Source organism: Rhinolophus hipposideros (assembly GCF_964194185.1).
Source record: "Rhinolophus hipposideros genome assembly, chromosome: X".
In the NCBI taxonomy this organism is placed as follows: domain Eukaryota; kingdom Metazoa; phylum Chordata; class Mammalia; order Chiroptera; family Rhinolophidae; genus Rhinolophus; species Rhinolophus hipposideros.
In genome coordinates this window covers 82,170,735-82,191,495 of record NC_138046.1, presented here as the reverse complement: position 1 = coordinate 82,191,495, position 20,761 = coordinate 82,170,735, and the positions used below count along the sequence as shown (strand labels likewise).

The 20,761-nt window shown below is 36.8% G+C and overlaps 1 protein-coding gene across 5 annotated transcripts in view; it reads right to left on the bottom strand.

Annotated features, from left to right (window-relative positions):
* Window positions 1-20,761, bottom strand: part of HEPH (hephaestin) — an 81,440-nt gene that overhangs the window by 10,744 nt on the left and 49,935 nt on the right. For all 5 annotated transcript variants that reach the window (XM_081041660.1, XM_081041658.1, XM_081041659.1 and 2 more), the window contains exons 15-16: window positions 20,449-20,580; window positions 320-426 (exon numbers count right to left, since the gene is read on the bottom strand). In XM_081041660.1, coding sequence (XP_080897786.1) covers window positions 320-426; window positions 20,449-20,580 — 239 coding nt within the window. The remainder of the gene's footprint in view (window positions 1-319; window positions 427-20,448; window positions 20,581-20,761) is intronic.

The window sequence follows — 20,761 nt, the reverse complement described above, 5'->3', positions numbered from 1 at the left end:
AAATAAAACCAAATTTGGGACTAGAACCCCAATCTCTTGACAACCAATCCTAGGCTTTTAAAATGAGAGCATATTGCCTTATAGGATCTAAGAAGAAACAAGGAAGAAAATTCTTAGGGCAAACAAGTGGTGCTACCTATTTCCTTCATTCCTTGTCCTGTCTATTAAAATAAGTCAAGTATTTAAGAAATTTTCCCAAAATCCTAGGCTTTAGTATTTCAAGGATGGGCTTCTTATTACACCTATTTAATAGGTTATTTTTGCTGATCATTCTGCTCACTTTTTAGACTTACCTCCAGGAAGTCAATATTATATTTACCTTGATGGGATCTACTGCAGAATAATAAATCCAGGAAACACAAGCAGAATCATTGGGTCCAGGGCCAGATCTCTCTGGGATGTTCCATTTGTAAGTGAGAACTTCACCTAAGAAGGGTGACAGGGATCTCTAGTTGGACCAAATCAGAAATTTCTACCAACTACCAGGCCTTCCCAAGATACTGTGGTGGGTGATTCCTAAAACTTTTAAGATCATTCCTCATCACTTTCATACCAGTCTCCATTCTGTTTTTGTGACTTTGTTCTTCTCCTTTCTGGGATACCCTCAGCCTTCTTCTACTAACCCTATCATTAAAAGTCCAGGTCCAATCCTGTAAGGCAGCTCTGCTACTGTTTTCTCTGTTTTTAATGTACTCCCTTCCTTGGTTCTGTTTTGTTCTTTTCCTGCTGCTGCCTCCTATATAGAGCTGTTTTCCCAAGGCTCTGTCTCCAGTTCCCTTTTCCTCTTTGTCCACACTCTCTCCAAGGAAGCTTTCAGCCACCTTTCTGATATCAATTATATTCTACATATTCATGATTCTTAAATATTTAGCCAGACTTCCCTTTTCACTAGGCTCCAATCTGACATTTTCAGTTAGATACTTGGGCATCTTTTGAAGATTGTCCTGACAGCACATCAAAAACTAAAATTGTTATGAACTCACTTCACAGAATTCTGTTACTCATTCTGTGCTCCCAGTGTGTAGTAAAGACATCAAAACCATCTTAGCTACCCAGAGTTAAAATTTTAGTCTTCTTGTCTTACTACCTTCATGCATAAATCATCCAACCAAATGGAAAGTCCTACTGATTGTACCTCTACAATATATATTTTTAGCTATACTCTTCTTTTCAATTCCTAATATTCTTGCCCTAATATAGACCTTGTTTTCTCAACTGGACTATTACAAAACATCCTAACATGTTTCTCTGCCTCCAAGTTTTGCCCTCTCTTATTTATCTTCTGATTGATGCCATATTAATTTTTATAACAGCTTTATCAAGATATCATTTGCATACCATAAAATTCACCAATTTAAAGTATATAATTCAATTCTTTAGTATATTTACAGAACTTAATAATCATCAACACAATCAATTTTAGAAAAAATCATTGTCACCAAAAAAAAAGAAAAATCCCTGCACTCCCTAGCTATCATTCCCTAATCCATACACTCACCCAAGCCCTGAGCAACTACTAATCTACTTTATGTCTCTGAAGACTTGCCCATTATGAACATTTTATACAAATTGAATACTACAGGAGTAACATAAACAAGATGGCAGACTAAGGCGGTCCCAATGCTCATTTTCTCCCACAATAACAACAAAAATAAGAAATAAATTATATGCCCACAAAAATAGCTCTGAGAGCACTCCAGATTAAAATAAGGAACCTATAGCAAACCAGTGGAGTGAAAAGAAGAAAGAAAGAAAGAAAGAAAGAAAGAAAGAAAGAAAGAAAGAAAAAAAGAAAATGAAAATGGCCATATAATAAAGTGTAGGAAGTATCTTACTATATCACCTCAATCTGGCACAGCTAGGTACTAAGAGGGAACCCCCATAGGGGAATAGGACAGCAGGAGGATCCCAGCAGCCCTCACCACCAGGAAGTCTTTCTTGATGCCGACTCCAGCTGATTGAGCTGCCTGGAGTACATGCTCCTCTGCCAGCTCTACAAGGAGCCACCACAACTTTTCCCCAACCCTAGAAGAAGCTGTAGCTGCTTTGCCTTCCCCAAGAAAGAGCTGCCATCACCTTGCTCACCAAAAAGGATTCTCCACTGCCCTTGCCCCTCCCCAAGAAGGAGCTACTTCCCTGCACCTTACCCAAGGAGCACTTGCCAATCTTCTTTTCCCCACATGGTGCCACACGTGCTCTGCCTTCAGATCAAGGATCCACAGCTGCTGTGTCATCCCCTCCCCCTGCCCCTAGAAGGAGCTGCCACCATTCTACATCCTTAGAGGGAGCCACGATCACTGCATCCTCTTCAGAAGGAGCCAATGCCAATCCTTGCCTCCCCTACCAAAAAGCAATTGCTGTCCCTCCACACCCTCCTCATGAAAAGGAACCATCAATGCTGCATTTTCCAGAAGAAGGAGCCATTGATGTTTTGTCCTTCCCCAGAAGGAGCTGTGACTGTTCCACACACACCTGAGAAGGAACTGCTTCCATTCCCCAACCAGAGAGCCATTGACACTTTTCCCCAGAAAGAGTTATCAACACCCCAACCTCCCCAAGGAGCTGCTGATGCCCCCCCACAAGGGGCCACCACTCCTCTGTTCCCCCAGTGAAGGAGCCACTGCTGCACTGAACCCCCATGCACAAGGAAGTGGTGATACTCAGCCCCCCCAAACAAGAGCCAGTTCTGATCTAGCTCCCCTATTCAGAAAGAGCCACTGTTGCTCCTTCCCCATCAGAATTAGCTGAAACTTGGCACCTCTCCCCCCAACAAGTGCTGTCCCTCCCTCAAGATATTAGCACCACTGAAAGAGTGAGTGGGCCCACACCACAGAATTCTGGAGCTGCTGATATTTTATGTGCATCCTACATGTTAACCAGAGCTGCTGCGTGTGCACCCACATATTAGACATGGTGCCAAAGGAATACACTTAGCCCTATGGGGGAAAAGTGAACAGGAGACTCCAAGTAACCTTCACCACTGAGGACTCCAATAGCCACTGTGGACACCTTCAGACTTGGACACTGAGGACCACTGCAGTATTCATTGACACTGACCTCAGCTGATGGAGGTACATGGAGACTATACCACTGTGCCCTCCCTAGAGCCAAAATCAATGCTGAACACCTACAGGGCCAAAGCTGCTCTTCCCCTACCCAGCTGGCACTCTTACACCCAATCGTAGGTGAAGGTCTTTCCCCATGGAAGCCAGTCTATAAAGCCTGGAAAAGGTGACTAATCCTTCAAAAGTGGAGACATTAATGCAAGGTTGTAACAAACGTGAATAATTAAGGAAACATGACACCGTCAAAGGAAAACTATAATTTTTTAATACCAATCCCAAAGCGATGGAGATCTACAAATTGCACGACAAATAATTCAAAATAGTTGTTCTAACATAGTTCAGCGTGTTACAAGAGAACACAGACAACCCGATGAAATCAAGATAACAATACGTGAACAAAATGAAAAGTTCAATGAAAAGATAGAAATAATACAAAAAGAACCAAACAGAATTTCTGAAGCTTAAAATTATAATTAATGAAATGGAAAATACAATGCAGAGCTTCAAAAGCAGACTTGATCAAACAAAAGAGAGAATCTGTGACCTTGAATACAATTCATTTGAAATTATCCAGTCACAGAAGAAAAAAGCAGAACAAATTACAGAGTGAAGAAAGCCTATGGGATTTACATGATATCATAAAAGCAATCGATATATGCATTATGGGAGTTATAGAAGAAGAAGAAGGAGAAGAAAAAGGAGGAGGAAGGGGAACAAGGACAAGGAGAAGAAGAGAGAGAGAAAACATAGCTGAAAGCTTATTTAAAAAATAATGGCTAAAAATTCCCAAGTGATAAAAATGGAACAGACATACAAATTCATGAAGCACAATATTTCCCAAACAGAATTATCCCAAAGAAGACTACACCTAGACATATTATAATCAAATTTCCAAAAGTCAAGTACACAGAGAGAGTATTGAAAGCAGTAAGGAAAAAGTGACTTGTCACATATAAGAAAACCTTAAGACTATCAGCAGATTACTCAGCAGAAAACTTGTTGGCCAAAGAGAGTGGGATAATATACATACCTGGCAAAATTATACTTTAAAAATGAAGGAGAGATAACATTTTTATAAGACAAACAACTAAGGAAATTCAACATTATTAGACATGCCTTATAAAAAATGCTTAAGGAAGTTATTCAAATTGAAATGAAAACATGCTAAACAGCAACACTAAAGCATAAGAAAGTTTAGACATATATAAATAACATGCTACTGTAATAATGATGTATACATTACTTTTAACCCAATAAAAGGTTAAAAGATAAAAATTTGTTAATGGATACACAACATGAAAAGAAGTAAACGTTGGCAACAGAAAAATAAACTGTGGAAAAGAGGAGTGCAAAAGTGTACTGTTTTGTATGCAAATAAATTTAAGTTGTTATCAACTTAAAGTAGAAGATTATAACTACAAATATGTTATGTATAAAATAGCCATAAAGAAAAAAATCAATAATAAATGCACAAATGATAAACAGAGAAGAACCAAAGCAAATCACTACAAGAAATCATCAAATAATAAAGGAAGATAGCAAGAGAGGAAGAGATTGACCAACTGAAAAACAGGCAGAAAACAATTAACAAAATCGCTATAGTAGGTTCTCAAATTTCAATAATTACCTTAAATATAAATGGATTAAACTTATCAATCAACAAGAATAGATAGCTTACTGGATAAATAAAAAATGATATCCAATTATATGCTGTCTACAAGACACTCATATTAGATTTACAGACACACATAAGCTGAAACTAAAGGGATGGGAAAATTATATTCCACACAAATTGTAACTAAAAGAAAGCAGGAGTGCCTATACTTATATCAGATAAAAAAGATTTTAAGTTTAAAACTGTCTCTAGAAGTAAAGAATGTTATTCTATAATGATAAAATGGTCAATTCAATAAGAATATTTAACAATTATAAATAAGTACATGCCCAACATCAGAGTACCTACGTATATAAAGCAAATATTGACAGATCTGAAGACATAAACTCACAGCAATACAATAATAGTATGGCACTTCGATATCCCACTTAAAATAATAGCACATTCAGATGGAAACCCAGCAAACTCCTGACTTGAAAAATACTATACCCAAATGGACCTAACAGACATATACAGAACTTGGCAAACAACATCAGAATAATATACATTTTTTTCAAGTGCACACAGAACATTCTTCAAGATAAATTACATGTTAAGTCACATAACAAGTCTTAATAAATTTAAGATCTAAATAATTCCAAGTATATTATTAATATTTTTCCACAATGAAATACAACTAAAAATCCATAACAGCAAGAAAAATGGATATTCAAAAATATGTGAAAACTGTACATTCTCTTGAATAGCCATTGAGTCAAAGAGGAAATCAAAAGAGAATTTTAACAGTATCTCAAGACAAACAAAAACTAAAACACAATTTGGTGATGTCCAAAGCATGGTGGTGTAAGGGGTCCCCATGCGATCTCCCCTTGAAGTTACAACAAGTTTAACAGCTATAATTCAACAAAGGATTCCCTGTGCAACACCCAAACATGTCTGAGAGACCTACGCATCAAAACAACTGAAGGTGGACGATCAGAGCAAACAGGGGAGGAGGAAAAGGAGAAGAGCAGAGACACTTGCTGTGGACACAAACCAGTGCTCACTGCCAGTTGTGGGAGAGGGGAGGATTCAGGCTACAGGTGCACTCTTTGTGGTCCCCAGCATTCCTGCCTGAATGACCAGCATATAATATGGCTGAACTCAGTAATGGGCAGAGGCCTCTGGGCAGACACGGAATACAGAAGTGTAACAGCTGTATTCTAGTAGCAGTCAATGCCAAGCAGAAAACAAAGAGACAGAGCATGGCCGCCTCCCTGCACTCTCCCAGAGTTTGCCTCCCTGGACCCTCCCAGAGTTAACATAGGACCCCCAAAAAAACTGCAGCTAAGATTGTCAGGTTTCAAACAGAATATCTACAACCTGAGAACTAGAGAGACAGTTCCTGAGCAGCAGATGCACACTGTGGCTAATCCCAGTGACAAAGGTGGAGATACACAGGCGAGGCAGCTGAGGTGTGGCAATCGCCATTACTGGGGGGAGAACAAAACCACAAACACACCAGTTGCTTCTCTCAGATGACCCTACCCCTACCCTTCATGGCTGATCCCAGTGGGGGTACCTGGAACACCTCAGGCAGCACAGCACTGTATCTGGCTGCAGGGGAAGCACTGGGATTTCAGGGCCTCAGAACCCCATCATCCACCACATTCTCCCACAGGAGTAGTGCCCTGAGACGGAGGTGACCTGGTCACAGAGGAGACAGCCTACTTCCTAGGAAATACAAGGAATTTCTCATTTCCCAGCAGAGATACATAAAGCTGGAGCACTGAAAGAGAAAATAAAATGCTCCAGCGCCACCTACTGGAAAACAAAAGAAAGACCTCTTCTTATCAACCTGTAGAGTTCACTCACATACCATATACCTAGGCAGAAAAAGAATCCATCAAATACCATGAACAACAAAGGTAACAAGGCAGCCTAGGATAAAATGAAAAATCTCCAGAAAACAAACTTAAAGACATCGGAATATATGACTTAAATGGCAGAGAATTCAAGATTGCTGTTCAGAAAAATACTCAATGAGCTGCGAGAAAACTTAGATACGCAGTTTAATGAACTCAGAAATAAAATCATCAAACAAAATATTTTACCAAACAGATTATAAATTTTAAAAAGAACCAAATAGAAATTCTGGAGCTGAAGAATTCAATAAGAGAGATGAAGAATGAAATAGTTTAGGAAACAGAGCTGACCAGATGGAAGAAATAATTAGTGATAGTGAAGATAAAAATCTAGAAATGACACAGATGGAAGAAGAGACTTGAGAATTAAAACAAACAAAAGAACTCTACAAGGATTATCTGACTCCATCAAAAAGAGCAATATAAGAAAAATTGGTATACCAAAAGGACAAGAGAGGGAAAAGGGAACAGAGAGCCTATCAAAAAACAAATAGTTAATGGGAACTTCCCAAACCTATGGAAAGAACTGGATCCTCAAATCCAAGAAGCAAACAGAACACCCAATTGCCTCAACCCAAAATTACCTCTTCCAAGGCACATTACATTAAAACTCTCCAAAATTAACAGCAAAGAGATTCTCAAAGCAGCCAGGGAAAAGAAGATGGTAGCCTACAAAGGAAAGCCCATTAGGTTATCATCAGAAATTCTACAAGCTAAGAGGGAGTAGAATCAAATATTCAGACTATTGAGAGAAATTACCAGTCAAGAATAATATATCCAACAAAGTTACCCTTTAGAAATGAAGGAGTAATAAAGATCTTTTCAGACATATAGAAGCTGAGAGAATGTTCCACCATAGGGCCTAAATTACAGGAAATATTGAAGGGGGTTATTCTACCTGAAACAAAAGGAGAAAGGATACAAAACTATGAGTAAGATGACTAGCAGACAGGCAGAAATTGAAAATTACAACTATTATTCAGAACAGTGCAGTATACACTTAAATATAATAAAAAGGTTAAAGGAGGAAAAAAAGAGAAGAAGACAATAACTACTGCAACTCAGAAATGAACTCATAGCATAAATAGGGATTATTTGTAATAACAAAAAAAAAGAAGGTAAGAGGATAAATGTCTGAATTTGCAATGGGAAATGGACATAAGGTGAATTCAGAAGAAAAAGGACTACTGTATATGAGTATATGAAACTTTCTTTTATATAAACTTAATAGTAACCATTAAAAAAAAGGGCACTGACTGGAATACTCTAAATATCAAACTTTCTTTTATATAAACTCAAGGGTAACCACTCAAAAAACATCCAAATCTGAAATATATACTGTAATAAAAGAAGAAACAGAGGGAAACATCATAGAATACCACCACACAGAAATAACAGACAACAACAAAAAGGCAAAGAAACAATGGAGACACAGCCTTACCAGAAAACTAAATATAGAATGACAGGAAATCCTCACATATCAATAATCACCCTAAATGTAAATGCACTGAACTCACCAATAAAGAGACACAGAGTAGCAGATTGGATCAAAAAATTAAACCCAACCATACGCTGTCTACAAGAGACACATCTCAGCTACAAGGACAAGCATAGACTCAAAGTGAAAGGGTGGAAATTGACACTCCAAGCAAATGGTACCCAGAGAAAATCAGGTGTAGCCATAAGGATTTCCGATGAAACAGACTTCAGGGTGAAAAAGATAACAAGAGACAAAGATGGACATTTCATAATGGTAAAGGGGACTATACAACAAGAAGACATAACAGTCATCAATATTTATGCCCCCAATCAGGGAGCACCGAAATATACCAAGCAACTACTAACAGAACTAAAGGGAGAAATTGACCAAAACACAATTATACTAGGGGACTTAAATACATCATTGACAGCTATGGATAGATCATCCCAAACAGAAGATAAATAACGAAATCGCAGCCCTAAATGACACATTAGATGAATTGGACGTAATTGACATATATAGAGCACTTCATCCTAAAACATCAGACTATACATTCTTTTCGAGTGTACATGGAACATTCTCAAGGATAGACCACATATTGGGACACAAAATCAGCCTCAGCAAATTTAAGAAGATTGAAATCATACCAAGCATATTCTCTGATCACAAAGCTTTGAAATTGGACATCAACTGCAAAAAAAAAAGCAGGAAAAAACACAAATACATGGAGATTAAACAACATACTTTTAAAGAACGACTGGGTCAAAGAAGAAATTAGAGGAGAGCTCAAAAGATACATAGAAACAAATGACAATGAAAATACATCCTACCAAAATTTTTGGGATGCCGCGAAAGCAGTTTTAAGAGGGAAATTTATATCATTACAGGCCTATCTCAAGAAACAAGAAAAATCCCAAATAAATAACCTCATGTTACACCTTAAAAAACTAGAAAAAGAAGAACAAGCGAAACCCAAGGTCAGCAGAAGAAAGGAAATCACAAAAATCAGAGCAGAACTAAATGAAATAGAGAACAAAAAGACAATAGAAAAAATTAATGTGACAAAAAGCTGGTTCTTTGAAAAGATTAACAAAATCGACAAACCCTTGGCTAGACTCACTAAGATAAAAAGAGAGAAGACACTAATTAACAAAATCAGAAATGAAACAGGGGAAGTTATCACGGACACCACAGAAATACAAAGGATTATCCAAGAATACTATGAAGGACTATATGCCACCAAATTTAATAACTTAGAAGAAATGGACAAGTTCTTAGAAACATATAGCCTTCCAAGGCTGAATCATGAAGAATTGGAAAATCTTAACAGGCCGATCACCAGTAACGAAATTGAATCAGTCATCAAAAACCTTCCCAAAATCAAAAGTCCTGGACCAGATGGCTTCACCAGTGAATTCTACCAAACCTTCAAAGAGGATCTAATACCAATCCTGCTCAAACTCTTCCAAAAAATTGAAGAAGAGTCAGTACTCCCTAACTCATTTTATGAGGCCAACATTACCCTGATACCAAAACCTGGTAAGGACAACACAAAAAAAGAAAACTACAGACCTATATCTCTGATGAATACAGATGCTAAAATCCTAAACAAAATTCTAGCAAATCGAATACAACAATGCATTAAAAAGATTATTCATCACGACCAAGTGGGGTTCATCCCCGGGGCACAAGGATGGTTCAACATTCACAAATCCATCAATGTGATACATCACATAAACAAAATAAAGGACAAAAATCATATGATTCTATCAATTGATGCAGAAAAAGCATTTGATAAGATGCAACATCCATTTATGATTAAGACACTTACTAAAATTGGTATAGAAGGAAAATACCTCAACATAATAAAGGCCATATACGACAAGCCCTCAGCTAATCTCATAATTAATGGTGAAAAGCTGAAGCCCTTTGCTCTACGTTCAGGAACATGACAAGGTTGTCCCCTATCACCTCTGCTTTTCAACATAGTGTTGGAAGTCCTCGCCAGAGCTATCAGGCAAGAGAAAGAAATAAAAGGCATCCAAATTGGGAATGAAGAAGTTAAATTGTCACTCTTTGCAGATGACATGATGCTATACATAGAAAACCCTAAAGACTCCACCAAAAAGCTATTAGAAACAATCAATGAATACAGTAAAGTTGCTGGCTACAAAATCAACGTACAAAAGTCCATTGCTTTCCTATATACCAACAATGAAATCTCAGAAAAAGAGATAGAAAAAACAATTCCTTTTGCAATTGCAGCAAAAAGAATAAAATACCTAGGAATAAACTTAACCAAGGATGTGAAGGATTTATATGCTGAAAACTATAAGACATTTTTGAAAGAAATTGAAGAAGACACAAAGAAATGGAAAGACATTCCGTGCTCATGGATTGGAAGAATCAACATAGTTAAAATGGCCATATTACCCAAAGCCATATACAGATTTAATGCAATCCCCATTAAAATCCCAATGGCATTTTTTAAAGAAATAGAACAAAAAATCATCAGATTTGTTTGGAACCACAAAAGACCCCGAATAGCCAAAGCAATATTAAAAAAAAAGAACAATACTGGAGGTATCACACTCCCTGATTTTTCCTTGTACTACAGGGCTACAATAATCAAAACAGCTTGGTATTGGCGGAAAAACAGACACATAGACCAATGGAATAGAATTGAGAACCCAGAAATAAAACCACATAAATATGGACAGATAATTTTTGACAAAGAAGCTAAAAACATACAATGGAGGAAAGACTGCCTCTTCAATAAATGGTGCTGGCAGAATTGGATAGCTACGTGCAAAAGAATGAAACTGGACTGCTATCTGTCACCATGTACCAAAATTAATTCAAAATGGATCAAAGACTTAAGCATAAGACCTGACACAATAAACTGCATAGAAGAAAACATAGGTACTAAACTTATGGACCTTGGGTTCAAAGAGCATTTTATGAATTTGACTCCAAAGGCAATGGAAGTAAAAACTAAAATAAACAAATGGGATTATATGAAACTGAAAAGCTTCTGCACAGCAAAAGAAACTGTTGACAAAATAATGAGGCAACCAACTGAATGCGAGAAGATTTTCGCAAACAGTTCCTCTGATAAGGGGCTAATATCCAAAATATACAAGGAACTCATGAAACTCAACAACAAAAAAACAAACAACCCAATTGAAAAATGGACAGAGGACCTGAAGAGACATTTTTTTTTAATTAGTTAATTTATTTATTAGTTTCAGGTGTACAAAAACAGGTAATACTTAGACGTTCATCGTTTATATCCCTCATACTGTGAACCCCCCTCCCCCCATCCACTATCCCTCCGACCTCACACTGAACCATCACATTATATATATAAAATTATAGTTGGCATTCATTAATGTTTAGCTTCTGATGTACAATGCCATGATCAGGTATCCACAGTATCCCTGAGGTGGTCTCCCAAATAGGACGCATGTCCATCGGATACCCAACAAAATCTTTACAACATTATAGAATACCTTCCCCAAATTAATTTTCAAAAGAAAAACCCTGAGGCCATCTTGTGGTTACCAGCTGCTTCCGAATCCCTTCACCTTTCCCCTTATCCCCAACCCCCTCCCACACACCCATCTAACCACTCTCGGTTTTTTTCTCTGCGTCCCCAAAACTGACTCTGATTAGTTCATTCACATAGTCTTTTCTTTAGATTCCATATATAAGTGAGATCATATGGTACTTGTCTTTCTCTTTCTGACTTATTTCACTTAACATAATGTTCTCTAGATCCATCCATGTTGCTGCAAATGATAAGATTTCTTTCTTCTTTATGGCTGCGTAATACTCCATTGTATAAATGTACCACAGCTTCTTAATCCAGTCATCTACCGATGGGCATTTCGGTTGTTTCCATATCTTGGCTATTGTGTAAAGTGCTGCAATAAACATAGGAGTGCATACAGATTTTTGAATTGGAGTTTTGGATTTCTCCGGGTAGATGCCTAGGAGTGGAATTACTGGATCATAGGGTAGTTCCATTTTCAGATTCCTGAGATACCTCCATACTGTTTTCCATAGTGGCTGCACTAATCTGCAGTCCCACCAACAGTGCACTAGCGTTCCCTTTTCTCCACATCCGCGCCAGCATTTGTTGTTTGTTGATTTATTGATAATAGCCATTTTGACTGGAGTGAGGTGGTATCTCATTGTGGTTTTTATTTGCATTTCTCTGATGGTTAGTGAGGTTGAGCATTTGAAGAGACATTTTTCCAAAGAGGATATACAAATGGCAAATAGACATATGAAAAAATGCTCAACATCACTAATCATCAGAGAAATGCAAATGAAAACCACAATGAGATATCACCTCACCCCAGTCAGAATGGCTTTCATCAACAAAACAAATAGTAACAAGTGTTGGAAAGGCTGTGGAGAAAAAGGAACTCTCATACACTGTTGGTGGGAATGCAGACTGGTGCAGCCGCTATGGAAGGCAGTGTGGAGGTTCCTCAAGAAATTACGAATAGAATTACCATATGACCCAGCAATCGCTCTCCTGGGTATCTACCCCAAAAATATAAAAGCATTTCTCTATAGAGACACGTGTATGCCAATGTTCATTGCAGCTTTGTTTACGGTGGCCAAGACATGGAAACAACCAAAATGTCCTTCGATAGATGAATGGATAAAGAAGTTGTGGTACATATACACAATGGAATACTATTCGGCGTTAAGGAAAGATGATATAGGAGCATTTGTGACAACATGGATGGATCTCGAGAGAATAATGCTAAGTGAAATAAGTCAGACAGAAAAAGCAGAGAACCCTATGATTTCACTGATATGTGGTATATAAACCAAAAAGAACAAGACAAACAAATGAGAAACAAAAACTCATAGACACAGACAATAATTTAGTGGTTACCAGAGGGTATGGGGGTGGGGGGTGGGTGATGAGGGTAAAGGGGATCAAATATATGGTGATGGAAGGAGAACTGACTCTGGGTGGTGAACACACAATGGGATTTATAGACGATGTAATACAGAATTGTACACCTGAAATCTATGTAAATTTACTAACAATTGTCACCCCAATAAAATTAATTAAAAAAAAAGGGCACTGAGACATAACATGGAAAAGAAGAAACAGAGGAAAAATCACAGAATATGACCAAACTAAAATAACAGACAGAAACAGAAAGACAAACAATTGAGACACAGAGCTACCAGAAAATAAAAGACAAAATGGCTGTAGGATAAGATCATATATCAATAATTACCCTAAATGGAAATGGACGGAACTCACCAATGAAAAGGCACACAGTAGCAAATTGGATTAAAAAAAACCAACCATATGCTGCCTTCAAGAGAAATATCTCAGCTGCCAGGAAAAAATATAGACTCAAAGAGAACGAGTGGTGAACAATACTCCAAGCAAATGGCATCCAGACAAATGTGGATATAGCCATACTTTTATCTGATGAAACAGACTTCAGGATAAAAAAATGTAACAAGAGATAAAGATGGACATTTCATAATGATAAAGGAAACAATACAACAAAAAGACATAACACATCAATATGTATGCTCCAAATCAAGAACATCAAAATACATAAAGCAACTACTAACAGAATGAAGGGGAGAAACTGACCAAAAACACTATTATAGCAGGAGACCTACATATGCCACTGACAGCTATGAATAGATTATCCAAACAGAAAATCAACAAGGAAATATCAGCCTTTAATGACACATTAGACAAAATAGACATAATTGACATTTACAGTGTACTTCATCCTAGAACACCAGACTATACATTCTTTTCTAGTCTACATGGAACATCCTCAAGGATATATCATATGTTGGGACATAAAACTAGCATCAGCAAATATAAGAAGCTTGAAATCATACCTAGCATATTCTCCAACCACAATACTTTGAAACTGGAGATCAAATGCAAAAACAAAGTGGGAAAAACCACAAATATGTGGCGATTAAACAACCTGCTACTAAAAAATGACTGGGTCAAAGAAGAAATAAAAGGAGAGTTCAGACGATGGATAGAAAGAAATGGGAATGAAAAGACAAGATAACAAAACATCCGATCTGACTTATTTCACTTAGCATTATACTCTCAAGATCCATCCATGTTGTCACAAATGTTCCTATATCATCTTTTCTTACTGCCGAACAGTATTCCATTGTGTATATATACCACACCTTCTTTATCCATTCATCTATCGAAGGATAGTCAGACAGAAAAAGCAGAGAACCACATGATTTCACTGATATGTGGTATATAAACCAAAAACAACAAAAGAACAAGACAAACAAATGAGAAACAAAAACTCATAGACACAGACAATAGTTTAGTGGTTACCAGAGGGTAAGGGGGGTAGGGGGTGGAAGATGAGGGTAAGAGGGATCAAATATATGGTGATGGAAGGAGAACTGACTCTGGGTGTTGAACACACAATGAGATTTATAGATGATGTAATACAGAATTGCACACCTGAAATCTATGTAATTTTACTAACAAATGTCACCCCAATAAATTAAAAAAAAAACATTCGGGATGCTGCAAATGCCATTATAACAGTGAAATTTACATCATTACCAGCCTATCTCAAGAAACAAGAAAAATCCCAAATAAACAACCTAGCTTTACATCTTAAAGAATTAGAAAAAGAAGAGCAAATGAAGCCAAAAATCAGCAGAAAAAAAGACATAATAAAAATTAGAGCAGAATTAAATGAAACAGAGAAAAAAAGAAAATAGAAAAAAATCAATGCAACAAAGACCTGTTTCCTTGAAAAAATTAATAAAATTGACAAACCCCTGACTAGACTTGTCAAGGAGAAAAGAGAAAAGACAGAAATGAAAGAGAAGTTATGATGGATACCACATAAATACAAAGGTTCATATGAGAATACTAGAAAGGACTATATGCTAGCAAATTTAATAACCTAGAAGAAAAGGACAAGTTCTTAGAAATACATAACCTTCCTAGACTGAATCATGAATAACTGGAAAATCTAAATTGAATAATAGCAAGGAAATTGAAACAATCATCCAATCCTGCCACCACCACCCTCACACACACACAAAAAGTGAAAGTCCAGGGCCAGATAGTTTCACTAGTGAATTATACCAAACATTCAGGATGTTTGGACAGGATAATACCTGACCTTCTCAAACTGTTCCAAAAAAATTGAAGAGGAAGCAATACTTCCTGACTCATCTTATGAGGCCAGCATTATCTTGATACCAAAACCTGGTAAACGTAACATACGAAAAAGAAAACTGCAGACCAATATATCTGATGAATACAGATACAAAAATCCTAAACAAAATACTAGCAAATCAAATACAACAGCACATTAAAATTGTACATTATGATCAAGTGAATTTCATTCCAAAGGCAAAAGGATGCTTCAACATATGCAAATCAAACAATGCGATAAACCACACGAACAAAATAAAAGATAAAAATCACAGTATTATATCACAGGATTATATCAATAGATGCAGAAAAAGCATTTGACAAGATACAACATCCATTTATGATTAAAACACACAAGAAAATGGGTATAGTAGGAAAGTACCTAAACATAATAAAGGCCATATTTGACAAACTATCAGCTAATATTATAGTTAATGGTGAAAAATTGAAAGCTTATCCTGTAAGATCAGTAACAAGACAAGGATGCCAACTCTCATCACTGTTATTCAACAAAGTACTGGAAGTCCTTGCCAGAGCAATCAGGGAAGAGAAATAAATAAAAAGGTATCCAAATTAGGAATGAAGAAGTCAATTATCTCTTTTTGCACATGACATGATTCTTCATATATAAAACCCTAAAGATTCCACCAAAAAGCTGTTAGAAACAATAAATACAATAAAGCTGAAGGATATAAAATCATTTTACAAGAATCCACTGTGTTCCTATATACTAACAATAAAATTTCAGATAAATAAATGAAAAAAAAAATCCTTTTGCAATTGCAAGAAAAAGAATAAAATGTCTAGAAATAAACTTAACAAAGGATATGAAGGACCTATACACTGAAAGCTATAGTACATTATTAAAATAAATTGAAGACACACAAAAATGGAAAGATATTCTGTGTTCATGGATTGGAAGAATTAACATAGTTAAAATGCCCATATTACCCAAAGCAATATAAAGATGTAATCCCCACAAAAATCCCAATGGCATTTTAAAAAAATGTATAACAAAAATTATCACACTTGTATGGAATCACAAAGACCCAGAATAGCCAACGCAATCCTGAGTAAAAAGAACAAGGCCAAAGGTATTACACTTCCTGGATTCAAATTATACTACAGCGTGACAATAATCAAAAAAGCATGGTAGTGGCAGAAAAATAGACACACAGACCAATGGAATAGAATTGAGGTCCCAGGAATAAACCCACATATATATGAGCAGATAATTTTAATAAAAAGAGCAAAAACATACAATGGAGAAAAAAATGTCTGTTCAAAAAATGATGCTGGGAAAATTGGAAAAGTATGTGCAAAAGAATAAAACTAGACTGCTGTTACCATACACCAAAATTAACACAAAATTGATGAAAGACCAAAATTGATTAACATAAAATTGATGAGACCTGAAACAATAAATTGCATAGAAGAAAACGTAGGTACTAAACTTATGGGTTCAAAGAGCATTTTATGAACTTGACTCCAAAGGCAAGGGAAGTAAAAGCTAAAATAAATGAATGGGACTATATCAAACTATAAATTTTCCGCACAGCAAAAGAAACCATCGACAAAGTAAAGAGGCAACCAACTGAATGGGAGATGATTTTTGCAAACAGTGCCTCCGATAAGGGGCTAATATCCAAAATATACAAAGAACTCATGAAGCTCAACAACAAAAAGACAAACAACCCAATTGAAAAATGGGCAGAGGACCTGAAGAAACATTTCTCCAAAGAGGACATACAAATGGCAAATAGACATAGGAAAAAAATGCTCAACATGACTGATCATCAGCGAAATGCAAATAAAAACCAAAGTGAGATATCATCTCACCCCAGTCAGAATGGCTCTCATCAACAAGACAAATAGTAACAAGTGTTGGAGAGGCTGCGGAGAAAAAGGAACCTTCATACACTGTTGGTGGGAATGCAGACTGGTGCAGCTGTTATGGAAGGCAGTGTGGAGTTTCCTCAAAAAATTACGAATAGAATTACCATATGACCCAGCAATCCCTCTCTGGGTATCTACCCAAAAAATTTGAAAACTTTTATACAGAAAGACACGTGTGCTCCAATGTTCATTGCAGCTTTGTTTACAGTGGCCAAGACATGGAAACAACCAAAATGTCTATTGATAGATGAATGGATAACAAAGATGTGGTATATATACACAATGGAGTACTATTCGGTGGTAAGAAAAGATGACATAGGAACATTTGTGACAACATGGATGGATCTTGAGAGTATAATGCTAAGCGAAATAAGTCAGACAGAAAAAGCAGAGAACCCTATGATTTCACTGATATGTGGTATATAAACCAAAAACAACAAAAGAACAAGACAAACAAATGAGAAACAAATACTCATAGACACAGACAATAGTTTAGTGGTGACCAGAGGGTAAGGGGGTTTGGGGGTAGAGATCAGGGTAAGGGGGTTCAAATATACGGTGATGGAAAGAGAACTGACTCTGGGTGGTAAACACACAATGGGATTTATAGATGATGTCATACAGAATTGTACACCTGAAATCTATGTAATTTCAGTAAGAATTGTCACCCCAATAAATTTGAAAAAAAAGAAAGAAAGTAAGATAGCTATATCTTTAGTGCAGGCATTTTTCTAACTCACATATCCACTTCACCGAGTTACAGGCACAGGTCCACTCACCACATGGATGTCTTACAGGTACCTCACATTCAAGATGTTAAAAAATAAACTTAATATATTTCCCCTCTAAATAAACAAACAGAAACACACCCTACTCCCTGCATTTCTTATCTTTTTTGTGAGTGTTACTAGCATCCAGGTGCTTAATCCAAAAATTTGTTTGTTATCCTTAATCCACAATCTCTCTTATATCCTACACACTTATTTAATCATCATATCCTATTGATTCTCCCTTAACATCTCTGAGACTTATCTATTTCTCTCAATCCTCATGTCCTACCACTTTTTTATTATCATCACTTTTATGGATTACTACAACAACTTTTTAACTGGTTTCCTTGCTTCCAATGTATCCCTTCTATGCTTTTAGTAATATATTGATTATTTTAGTACCTAAATCACCATATTATTTTCCACCCCAATCTCCCCCATTCTTCTGAGTGACATCAAAGTCTATGTGGATGACTCATCCAACACTCTAGCCTATAAGATCCCAGTACCAGTGTAAAGCCCCAAACCTTTTCATCACCTGAAATTGTTCCCCCTAAATCTTAAAATTAAACCACACTCACTGTTTCTACTCTCACATCTTCCAATTACTCTTTGGTCCATCTAACCCATCTTCTATTCCCACCAACTTATTAAAATTGCCAGCCACTCCCCTGTTGCAATATACAATGTGAAATGTTCCCTTGCTGCTATGTCCAATGGGAAATATTTCATTCTGATTTTATTTAACCTCTCAGAAGCAGCTAAAACTGTTGACCTCATTTTTGAAATGATCTCCTTTTTAACATTTTTGATATCATATTCTTCTGGTTTTATTTCTAACATATTGCTTACATTTTCTCAGGCTTACTTTTCAATGAGTACTTCCCTTACATATTGGTCTTCCTCAGGATCTTATCCTAGGATCTTACTGCCTCATTTAGTATACTCTTCCAAGGTGACTGCGTTCATTCCTTTGCCTTCAGTTACTACTTAAATGTTGATGTTTCTTACATCATTCCTTCAGATCATACCTTTCTCCTGAGCTCCAGAGCTTTATATTTGTTAGATATCTATATTTGATTGTCTTACAGACATCTCAAATTCAACCAATTCAAAAGTGAACACATCATCATCTGATCTCCCCGATCTCAACTCAGCTCCCTCCCATGTTCTCTATCTTGGTGAATGGCATCACTATTTACATGGTTTTCCAAGCCAAAAACTGGGGCAACATTTCAGAATTTTCCTCCAAATCCATGGGTTTTATTTTAGAATTATTCTCTTTCTCACATTCAATACCCAATTAATCACCAAATCCTGTTGATTCTACCTCATTGATCTTTTTAGAACCTATCCCCTTTCCTCTACTCCAACTTTCACCTCTCTTTCTACTGAGTCTTTTCACATTGTGTTTCCTACATGTGGAACTTCCCTTTCTTTGCTTTCCCTTCACAGGATCCCTTTACCTCTAGGCTTCTTTCTCAAACTTTAGATCAGTTTTTCTCAAAGTGTACTTCCTGACCCAGCAACATCAAATGACCTGGGAATTTGTTTGAAATAGCAAATTCTTGAGCCCCATTTCACACCTACTGAATCAGGTGTTCTGGTGTTTGATCCAAGAAATCTGTTGTTTAACAAACCTTCTAGGTGATTCTGATGCATGCTAAAATTTGAGAACTGCTGATTTAGATCTTAGTTGAGATATCACTTACTCTGGGAAGCCATCCTTGACCATCCAAACATTATATTAAGTACCCTTTTCTACACCTCCCTAGCACACTTTAAAACCCTTGTTTAACACTTAAAACACTGCATTATAATTACCAGTTTACTTGTCTCTCTATGGTAATTGCCCAAGTTCTTTAAGGGTAGGAAAAAGTATTATTTCCTACTGCATCCATACATTCTAAAATTATTCTTGCAACCATTAGGCCTCCAGTAAGTATTTATTCAATGAAGAATGAATGAATTAATGGATGAATGAATGAATGAATGAATGGAATAACATGTGGTCAAGATTATGGTCACTCTAAATTTAGTATCAGGAGCTTAGTATGTGACTGGGGTTAGGGTTTAGTCTATACTAAGGGGACAAGAACTTTATCTACGGCTGGAGTTAGGGATCAGTTTGTGGTCTGAGACAGGTAACTCTCTATCCATGATTAGGAGCTCATACTATAGCCAAGGTTAATTTCAGATCTGGAAAGGGTTAGAAGCTCAGTCTCTATTCAGAGTTAAGACTAGTATAAGCCTCCATGTGTAACTAGTGTTAAAACAAAACAAAACAAAAAGAGTGTTTGAAACAAAAAACATAAAACCTAAGGTAGCCCGTTCTGAAACTGAGCAAATGAGTATTTCATAGAGACAAACTCAGCGTGTGACTTAGGCCTGGATAATATTCCTGTTTCAGTCCTCTAAGAGCAATTTTTTTAAAGGAGCAAGACGGAGGGCTGAAGAAGAAGTACTGCAAAACCTTTTTCCCCTTCACTGAGTATTCTCACTCACCCGGCTCAGCAGCCAGTGGCCAGCCAGTACTAGATTCTAGCACTCCATGGGCATGCACAGAGTAGGGGCGGCTGGCATTATTCTTGAACACCACAGTTAAAATATCACCAACCTCTCCTCTGAGAAGTGGACCTAATATATGCAAAAGAAGGAAAAGTCTCATTAGTGGAGTAGTGGAACAGGGACATAAAAGGCGTCAAAGAAAGAGAAATACATAGGAGCTCCCTAGAGTTAGGGGTTTGCCCTGAGAAAGCTTCCTAATGAGACTGAAAGTCATGATTGGCTTCATTTTTAAATTCAGAAGCCCTTAAAC